The 11,258-nt window shown below is 34.3% G+C and overlaps 1 protein-coding gene across 10 annotated transcripts in view; it reads right to left on the bottom strand.

Annotated features, from left to right (window-relative positions):
• CDH8 (cadherin 8) overlaps positions 1-11,258 on the bottom strand; it is a 121,566-nt gene continuing 110,308 nt past the window's right edge. For 4 of the 10 annotated variants that reach the window (XM_032447060.1, XM_032447061.1, XM_015874095.1 and 1 more), the window contains 2 exons: positions 3,014-3,265; positions 1-2,073 (listed from right to left, as the gene is read on the bottom strand). In XM_032447060.1, coding sequence (XP_032302951.1) covers positions 1,580-2,073; positions 3,014-3,265 — 746 coding nt within the window. In that variant the 3' untranslated portion in view covers positions 1-1,579. Of the gene's footprint in view, positions 2,074-2,117; positions 2,965-3,013; positions 3,266-11,258 lie in introns of those variants that run through there. The other 6 variants (XM_032447066.1, XM_032447062.1, XM_032447063.1 and 3 more) reach the window with 5 other exon arrangements.

Here is an 11,258-nt window from a genome sequence, read left to right as displayed (position 1 = left end):
TATTTATAAAAATATATTTCACAAAGTAGGAAACAATACAGGAGTTTCTCTGAATACAATACATGGAGTAAATAAACAAACAATAATATAGCATCAAAACAAAGTAGAAAATTAAAATGATTTGCATGTAATACATAGTTTTATTATACAATTGCTACTTCTAAATGGCAAGTTTGCATTACAAATTGAGTATGCTTGCAACTTCTAGTGCTGTTCTTTCTCTGTGTGCAAGAGCCCTGGTGCATCACTATGAATATTATAGAAAAGAAATGCTAATAACATAAGCAGTAAAATTATGTACACACTGGTTCCTGCTCTAATACAGTGGAGAACTATAAGCATGTTTTTTTGTTTTTTTGTTTTTTTTACTGTACTGTGTAATGTGTGGATTTCTAAAAGTCTATAGTTTAAATATTCACATGAACCAGTTTACTTCCAGCTGTTTGTGCTTGTATTAAAAACACCAGGTATTAGATTTATGAAGAAGATACAAAACTGTCAAAAGGTTTTTTTTTGTCTGGGAAAGTTTTATTCCTGCCATCAATCTCTTAAAATTCTGCTACTGCAAATGAAGAGGTTACTGCTTTAACCTACAACAAATTGTCATTTTTCTTTTCAAAATGTACATGTATTAAACATTCATTATGTATAGAAAAAAATCTAAATGATATAATTTAGTTTTCTTTATAATATTAGTCTATAGATTATCAATCTTCATAAATAAAAGCAGTAATGGACCCCAGTAAAATATTCATTTCAAAGATTAAACAAATAAATCTGATCTTTAGCAATAAAATCAGTAATTCTTTCATATACGTAAGTCCATCCCCCTTCACTGTTTTTTCTTTCCCTTCAGAAGTACAGGATTGACCCTTCTTTTAGAAAAAAGATCCTTTTGTAAAGCAAGGTTTTGGACCCCTGCATCTGAATCTTTGCACGTGAGTAGGATTTATTACCCATAACTGGAATGGATTAAGAACATGTGAATATTTTAAGGCTTGACACAATATTTAACGATGATATTCAGTCTGTGGTTACGTGGCCAACAATTACTGTATGTACAACGTATGGTCACTGCACAGTAGAAGCCAGTAAGGATAGACAATGCTATTTCTATTCAGCATTGCTAAGAAGACCAAGATATTGCTTTTAACATTTCTGTGTTGGGATCTTTGTTGGCAATGCAGAACGAACCATTAGCTTTACATATACTGGCAGGAGCTACTGTTCAACAGCAAAATCCCTGCAAGTCCATTTCCTAAGAAAGCACCAATTCATTCTTTTCAATTCACTGAAGATAATTAAAGATCTAAATCTCCATCTTCAGAGTGGTCAAGTGAATATCAAATATCCAAAGACTTCTAGACACTCCACATACTTTACTTCACACTCCACAAGACTTAACCTCCTAACATATACTTTTTTATTTGGTTCAACATTACAATGTAGTTGATTTTATAGATGACTGGCGCTAAACTTGCCTCTAAAACAAAAAGCCACATTAGTTTTAACTAACAGCAGTGGCCCTAGAATATTACATGATCGTTAATTCAACAGTGAAAAAGAATGTAATCCACTGTCAAGTTTCTTTGTCACTTTCTCCAACTGAGTAAAGTTCTCCAAGTCTTTTAAAGCGAGGACCCCATTCACTGAGGTAGTCAAAATTCTGATCTGAGTCTGATGCAGAGGACTCCAATGAACTAAGGGAACCAGCAGCTGAACCTCTTCCTTCATAGCCATAAATCTGGATAGAGTCATATGGAGGAGCAGTTGGATCGTTATCAGCCTCTTGAATTCTTGTGTTGATGAAATCATCAACATCAACACCATTAGGAACAGGCGCAAGACCCTGCCTGGGCATAAATTGAAGATCAGGTTTAATATCCTTACGAGGCAAAAATCCATTAATTCCATCTGGATTTTGCAAAGTTGCTATGTCAAAAGCTTCTGTATCTTCTTCTCCACCTCCTTCATCATCATAGCGAATAATATTTTCTCTAACATCTTCATCATCTTTGATGATTAAAGGCTCATTCTTATGTCTTCTTAGTGTTACAAACAGCACCACAATGACTGCAAAGAAACATCATGAGCCAATTAGGTAAAAAAAAATTAAAACAAGACATGTTAGATGTACTTAAGGATGATAATAGGTTGCTTTTTGTGAAAATAAAGGTAATAAGGACAGAAAAAAGATGAAAGACCTATAAATTCAACCCCACTCAAGTGATGAAAATTTGATCAGAACCTCAGGTTGGTCCTGTTTTTTATTATCAGTCCAGATTTATATTTGATGCTCAATTTCTTACAAGCAATAAGATATTACTTAGAATGAAGTTTTCCAGATTTGGAGGTGCTTTTCTGAAAACAGAGCCCTAATGATGGAAGGAAATTGGCCTTTATTACATAATTGAAAAGAGAATAAAACAGCAAGAGAGAATGAAAGAGCTTAGGTACATCAGTTCCAGAATCACGGACAGATGCATAAAAAGCTCTAAATTGGTTATACTTGCTGTTTTGTAGTTTAATATTAAAATCTCAGTTACTAATGTAAGTCTCTGTTATAAACTGATGCTGCAAAGTACAGAAACAGGCTTTCATTGTTCTACCTCAGACGTTTTATTTCATTAAAATACACAGTGCTTCTTATCTCTTGTAATATCTCTTCTGCCATTACAATCCAGAGTAAACTCATACAAACCACACAGATACAACAAAACTATTTTCCATTTGGTGCAGTATACACTCTGTTCAACTCTTTATTTCTGTGAACTGGTTTTTGGTTTCATAATTTTTTAATGCATTTTATATGTGGCACTCCTTCAATCAGTGACTTTCTTTTGTATGCCTTTCTTCAGTCTTTAGTACAGAAGAGATATAGTTCTAAAACATCCTTCAGTACTGCTGCAGATTCCATTAGATTCTATGTCCTTATATGCGACGTCTCTGCTTACTTACAGCTGCCTATGAATCAGAAAAAATTTGAACATCAGACTGTGAAATGAATACTTACCTAGTAGCAAAATGATGCATGCTAATATTGCAATTAGGGCTCCCATGCTGAGTCCAATAGGAAGTACGTATGCTTCAACATTACAGGATTGGACAATGCCATCACTGCTACAACCACAGACTCTAATGGTAAGAGTGCTAGTACTGCTCATGGGAGGATTTCCACTATCGCTTATTATGATTGGCAGTAGGTACACTTCTTGTTTCTGCCGACTGAATCCATTATGCTTTGCCAAAATGCTGAGAGTATTATCTGAAAGAGGGAAAATTTGCATTGTTTCACTGCATAACATAACAGCTAGAGCCACCGATTTTTTATTTTTTTTAACACATTCATCAAAACCTCTATGCAAACAAATATGTATTTTACAATACTGATCAAATCATCAGCATGTGATTGAGTGGCCATTCCCCTTCCTGTCTGACTTGCCATGACCCAAATGAATGACTAGAACACACGCACTGTTGTGTCAAGAGTAATGAATCTAATGGCAACCCCTCACTTTTCTCTCTGTGCACACCCTTACTGATGTCTTTTCACCATTATTCATCACTATTTTTTAAGTAACTCAGTCACATGTATGCTTGTTTTTACTTAGATGTGCTTGTCTTCTTTTTTCATAATGGTTTAACACCATTTTGGAAAAGTACTAAGTTGAAGTTTTTACATGGCGCCAACAGAGACATGTATAGACACTTAAGTTCAGCCTTAGAGTTAAATACAGCAATGACTGCAGATGTGTTGGTATTAAGACTCAGTCCATTTACTGGCAAATGCAGACAGAAAAGGCAAATGCCTTTTCTATGTGTATCAGGTGGAACATTTGATATACTTATTATGCATGTGTTTTTGTCCTCTTTCTCCCACACAGTGAAATTTCTCATACTCAGTTCCCAGTTTCATTCAAACATGGCATATCTGATACTTTAAATGCTATTTTAAATTATTATCATTATAAATTTTAAATTAAAAAATGCAATTGATTGCTCCACTAATTTATTCCAAGAAATTTGATTTTGCTTAGAGTAATCATATAGATTACATCATATGTAGTTGTAAGGATCTAAACTGGTCTTTCCACATATGGGTAGTTTGTAAATAATACCCCTGGGTCTGTACATGAGATCTTCTAGTCCTTTTAGGTAATTAGAGATTCTAGCAATTTAACAGTATATTCCTTTCAAATACAAATTGTCACGTATGTGTCAGCATACTCAGTTATAAACTCCATCAGTGAGCATGTCAAATATGCAAGCCACTGACTTATTTACATTTCCTGAGTTTGAATCAAAAAATAAGGTAGCTGAAGTACATGACAACTTGTGGTTGTATGTACATATAGTGACTGTAAGAGAGCTTGGTGTCTACTTTGATCTTGGTACTGGTCAGATACTCACTTGGAAACATGTAATAGTTTAGAGATGTTTAATTTGCACTGACTATGATCACCAAGAACATTTCTGACAGCCCATGGTATTTGTGCAGCATATATCACTACCACAACATAAAAGACACAAGTATGTTCCAAAGAACTGGCCGTCCATGAAGTACAAAAGAAAGATGCAAAGAAAGAAGTGGAAAACATTCACAAAACTAATACTGTATAGATATTTTTAACATTCAAGCCTCTCCCCCCCCTCCAACAACAATAACAACAAAATTAAATGCAGTATTTTATCTTTGATTTCTTTCAGATATATATTAGTAAGGAATAAAGGCAGTTAGAGAACATGATTACTAAATATTATTGAGGTTTGGACCTGTATTAAGTTGGAACTATATTAGTGGAAAGCTATTAATGTATTGCTGGCATAAAACCAAAGATGAAGAAAACCTATGTGATATTTAAGAACATGGGGGAGCTGATTCTCATGAAGGAACACAGGAGGCTTGCTTTCTCATTCAGTGACTATGAAAATGAACTTTAAACAATCTTAATCTGAAGTTCATGGTCTTTGATTTAGTAGTCTTCCTGTCTCCTTTCCTTGTTGGAAGAACCTACCAATCAAATTTATACAACCTAGAGAACTTCTTCCTACAACTTTACATCACAGGTTTTCAGTGGTTTCAGAGATCTCCATACCATTTAGTATACATAACATGCGAAGATCTACCTATAAATGAACTACTTGTAATGAGGTATTCATACGAAAACTTCAGAATTCCTTTGCAGAACAAAAAGAATTTTTAAGATTTTTCTTTCCAGGAATCCAGAGTTTTTATCAATTCGAGTTAGAAACAGTCACATCACAACTGATAGCACCCTGGGGCTAAATAAATAGACCAGTCCTTTCTTGTGCTCTTTTTAAAGTTAAAGGAAGCATATGTTTCTACTACAGATAAATTTCAGAGAATGAGCTCTTAAGGATTCTGACAACTCAAATAGGATGCAGCTCCTTGATGATAGCCCATTATTTTATCTGCCTCCATGAAAGTGGAAAAGGCAAGTATGTTTCAAGTCAACAACTAGCACAGTTGTTGACTTTAAAATTAAGAAAAACCTGCCCTTCTTCTTGTTGGCTGAATGCATCAATGATTTAAAGTTAAACTGCTCTCAGTGTCATTCTTGCTATCTAACTGCTGTGCAAGGAACATTACATTACATTAGCAAAAAAACCCCAAAAACAAAAACAAAAACAAAAAACAAAACAAAAACCATTAAAACAACCAAACAAAACAAAACAAACAAAAAAAAACATACAACAGCAAAACCCCAGAAACCCTAAAAGAAAACAGGTAGCTGTTTTCCTGAATATCAATGCACATAGATCTACCACAATAAGTGACCAGTGTGTTCTTCTTATGTGATAGCATTCCTTTCCTCCTCAGCACTCATGTCTCATTTTCAAACAGTGAAAAATAAATTTATCTGTCCACTTGACTCTCCTGAAAAATTAAAAATATCTCAGCATGAGTTGCATCCTTAATCCTTTCACTTTAACCTTTTAAGAGAAAAAAATGGTGAGGCTCAGTTTACAATTCTCTGTGAGAAATCCCACTCAGAATACTGTCACATCTGTAGCCATTTATTCAGAACTCCAAAGACTTACAGTTACATTACACAGGGACTTTGTGTTCTGGAAATCCATATCAATATAGCTTCTTCCTTCCTATGAGCCTGGTACAGTTCTTATCTGTCTAAGCTGGAGGACTGGATTGATATGCTGAACACAAGCATCTTTGCCCTTTACAGACAAGTGGAAGAGGTATGGCACCTTGTTTAGAGAGAAATGATAAAAAACCCTACTCTTGTTGATGACAACTTTACCTTCTGAATCACTCACTGCTATTCAGCTTGGTTCAGAAAAACCTCCTAAGCCAGAGAAAAAAAAAAAAAAAAGGAGAAAAAAAATATAAATAAATAAAAAATAAGGGTTATTATAAGTGACAAAAACAACAGGATGGAAGTGGGATGGAGAAAACAAAGTGCTTATTTCTGCCAACCAGTTAAGCTATGCTGTGTATTACAAACTACCTAGCACCAGTAATGGTTATCAATTCTGGTTCAGAAGAAATAAGATAAAAATAAGGAAGATATCTGGGACATTTATGCCCATCATTTATGTTTAAAACTTGTTTTAATGGCTGAACAGTTAGTATCATATAGTAATATATCAAGAGAAGGAGAAACTGCTATGTTAGGCAATTTCTTTTGCCCAGGGAGGAAATAAGGAATAGCAGTATGAAGGAGCCAATAGGAAAAGAAAAAAGAAACAAAACAAAAACAACCAACCAAAAAAAAAGCAAAAATAACCAAATAATTTTGCCAATGATTTTGTTTAGCAACAAATGATTTCCCCTTCTCTGCTGTCTCCTAAGACGAAATATCCCTTCATGCTGCTGGAAATAGGACTCATGAGTGAAGAACAATGACTCTCCAATTGACTTTTTAGTTGGTTCTCAGAACTTGCAAATAAATTCTAGCAGCTGATTAGCAATAAACTCAATTTATCTGATTTGCTTTCTACTCTCTGTGGACATTCTCCTTGCCCATAGCTGAGAAAACAGCAGGAATCTCCTCCAGGAATAACCTCCAGCACTGCTGCATGAATTAACTTGGCAGCAGGTTCTCAGCAGGAGAGGGGACGATCACTTTCCACTCATCTTTCCAATTAACCTGCTGATCCTTCATTGTAGCACTGTTCAGGTTACTTATTTATTCATGTTACTTTTAACAAAGCAGGGAAAATTACACATAGGCAAAAAACCTCAACCCTCTCTATTAATAAAGCTCTGAAGTAACCTGCCACAGGTAGAGAGAGACATTAAGTCCTTACTGACAGTCAGGCATATTCAGAAATTTCCTTGACATTCTCAGTATCAAAGCAAGCCTCCCTAACTGCTCTACTCTTCTCTAAGGAAAAGAACTGAAGATTGAAATGACAGAGTCCTATTAAATTCCATTTCATTGATCATGCTCCAAATACACAGGATGGACTAGTATCTATATTCCATCTTGCAAACCTAAAGGATAGTGCAAGTTAAGTGATCTTAATAATTTTCTTAACTCTTCACATATCTTTCCATCAGCATGAGGTCACATACAACACATCTCTAAAAATACATAATCACAGCTTTGATCTACAGCTCATTTTAATCACATTATTTAAACTTAAAATCAAATCAGTCATTTAGATAACTCTCAGTTTCCAAAATTTACCATTAATAAAAAAGAGATGACTGGGACACCACAATATCTGTGGATCTTACTGTAAGCTATGTCTCCAGATAATGGTTTTGATATAATAATTCACTCTACTAATTTCACTGTTCCCTTTATTTTACGCAGACATTTGTGTAACATCTGAAATATTTTGTTGTGTTTTGCTGATTTCTGAATATCTGAATCATTTTCCATAGTGTAAAACAGAGAAACATTTAGGAGGTAGAATTGTTTTTTATCAAGGAATACTTTGACCAAAAAGGAAGGAATAAAAACTTATGAGCAACTAGAGAGCGAAACTGCCAGGCACTGTTATTTATTCCGGTTGTATAATAAAGTAAGTAACTGCATAGAGTAACTAGCTGCACCTTACAGCTTTCCCCAGATCTTGGTTTAAAACCAAGTTCAATGACTACAATTCAGTTTTCTCTAGATCTGCCTACAAGCAGATTTGTGAAACAACCATTAAATAGACTGCTGTGGCAATATCTCTGTCACAGCTGAAACAAAGCGTGACAGTATGGTAAGTCTTCAGAAAATGCCCAGTGTGATTTCTAGATAATAGTGGTTTCAATAAGCATAACTGCGGCCATGCTTAAAAGAGGGCCATGTGCTTAATGCAGATTTCCAACTGTTCTCGAGAAGCCCTGATCTCTTTTGAGGTTTTTGGATGAAATATTTTGAAAGCAAATGTAGTAATTTTAATACAAAGCAACTCATGTGTTTTTCAGACATGAGTGACTGTAATGGCATTGACACCAAGCCTGTTGTAAAAAGTAACAGTCAGGACTCAACTTTTTCATCTCCCACTTTGCACAGGACACAAATGTTGCAAGTTTAAGTCCAATAAGAAATGGTAGAACAAGAAAAAAAAGACAACAGAAGCAGTCACATTATATACAAGTGTTTTCTCTGCACACACAACTACAATTCTTTAATTTCCTTATGATCTCTGTAATATTTTTGAGTGGACTCAAATTAATAATTATATAATAATTATGCATTGTAATGGACCTTATACCTACACAGAGAAATTTTACTTTCTCTCTACTTTTTATAATTTTCTCAGAAAGATCAATTCATTAATGGTATTAAGGACTTTGTGGCAGAAGTCTTCACTGCATATATTACTTACATGAAGAAAGAAAGTCATAATTAGAAACTTTACAGCTACATGCTCCAGAAGCAAACATATGTGTTTCTTTATGTTTATTAGATTTTCAAAACTACTTTCTGAAGTCATTATCTTAAGGGGGTTCTGTGTACATTTTTAGTCTAAAAACAGAGGGTGATTTGGCAAAAATAGAAGAGCAGAAAGGATATCCTTATTATGATACTTCCTGCTTCCTCTAATGAAAAAAAGCAGCTCATTCATTTACTTTCTCAGTTCATAAATGACATCCATTCTCATAGAAAAACTCGAAATAACAGAGAGATTAACTTATTGTCATAAAGGCTTCACCAGATACTCCTGAAGTACATGCAGAGAAACCAGAACTTACCTAATTCTATGAAATGTTTTTTATTTAATATTTATCAGTCAACTGCAAATGCACCAGCAAAGAACATTCAGCTCTTTGCATAACTATTAACTCATTTACACACCTCCTGTAGTACTTATTACACATTACTGCAGACCTCACAATGCTAAACACAGATTTTCAAAAGATCTGTATAATATTGGTATTTCTGTTTTTCTTTAAAATAAAGACCTAAAGACAAAGAAATAGAGGCATATAAGGAGGATTGCAGTTCCCATTTTAGAGACTGGGAACTAATAATTGTTGTCCAAAGACACAGATGTCTCTCAAAAAGACTATAAACTTCCTATGAGCTGTAGCTTAATCATTACTCTTTTGCATATTTTATTAATAATGCATAACTTTCTATGAAAGAATTTACAAATAAAACACATTTAGACTAAAATGGAAGAAACAAAACCAATGAATGTAATGCCAACGACTCACTGATCACACTCTCCATGTGATTTCTTTCCATAAATCGTCCAGAATTTGTCTTTATTCTGGCAATAACAAGAGAAGTGTCAAAGAATATTCAGTACCTGCTGATCTAGCACAAAAACAGAGGAGGCAACACAAAGCATCAGTTGTATATCATGGAGAAAAGAAAGCTCTGGGGAAACTGTAGTGTGGCCTTTGTATACATACACTGCACTTGTGAGAAAGAAACTGAAAGGCTTGTAGTAACTGGAGAAGAGGCAATGGCTTTCAGCTGTTCAGTGTAGATTTGCTATCAGCAGGAAATTCTTCACGATGTAAGTGGATAGGCACTGGAACAGGTTTCCTAGAACAGTTGTGGATGCCCCATCATTGTAAGACTCAGGCTGGATAGGGCTTTGAGTATCTTGATCTAGTGAAAGATGTGCTCCTGGACTGGACTAGATTATCTTTAAGGCTTCCCTTCAATCCAAACCATTCTATGATCTATATCCATAATGTTCCTGTGCTGAAAACTGATCTGTATTTTTCATACCATGCTAGAGTATAGGTTGGAAACATCAGTAACTTGCTTCTAAAATAATGCTGCTAATGTGTTTTGAAAGATACAGCTGTGCTAATGGAAGAGAGGACTTATTTTGTTCTGCATTTGATTATAAATGTGCTAAAATAATACCTTTTTAAAAGGGAGTGATTCTAAGTTTGCTTCTTACAAGGTTACCAGTCTTTAGTAGGTGAAGAAAACATCATTAGTATAACAATTTGTTTCCTGATTCAACACAGTATATATTGTATATATGGCGAATATATTCACAAAACACACTGCTTTGAGAACTTATGTTCACAACTGTTGTGTGTAATTTTACATATGTGCTACAGCATCTGCCTACAGCATCAGGAACCTGTGATGCCTTCCAAAAACTAGATTTATGACTGCTATCATGTTTGATTGCAGATTTCATTTTCAAAAGTAAAAAGCTCTAGTGCTAATCAAACTCTCTTGGCTGCACCAGACTGATATGTAATGATAATTCATAAACATGCCTATGACACTATCAAACATCTTAATGAACTTCTATTTTTCTAGATACCTAGGCTTTCTATACGCACTAATAAGAGCACAAGAAAAGAAAGTATTCCATGGGAAAAATATATTGATGAGGTAAAGAATAAATATATATGTATATATATATTATTTTGTATTTGGATCTTTTCTTTACCAATTGAGTGAAGTAATGATAGCTGAATCTACTAGCAAATAAAGCAACTGAGCACATCTCCTTTGCAGAAATAAAAAGTGCTGCTGAGATTTTAGAATCATGAGCAAAATAATATTTAATCATGTAAAAGTATACATCGTTATATTAAGATTTCTTGAAAGGGGAATAATCATGTTTAAAGTAATGTCATGCAGAACGTGTAGTAAATAAATTCTAGACAGAATTAAAACACAAACACAAAACCAGACATATAATAGCAAAGGAATGGCATAAGCATTTTCCCCTACCTTCTTCCTTTGAAAAATGTGAACTTTAGATAATGGTCTGTATAATTTCTAGTTCTATTCCTTTGGAAAAGTCTGAACTTTAGATAATTGTCTCTTAAGTATTCTAAAACTTTCCTT

Source organism: Coturnix japonica, chromosome 11 (assembly GCF_001577835.2).
Source record: "Coturnix japonica isolate 7356 chromosome 11, Coturnix japonica 2.1, whole genome shotgun sequence".
Lineage (NCBI taxonomy): Eukaryota > Metazoa > Chordata > Aves > Galliformes > Phasianidae > Coturnix > Coturnix japonica.
This window is presented reverse-complemented; position numbering and strand designations above follow the sequence as displayed.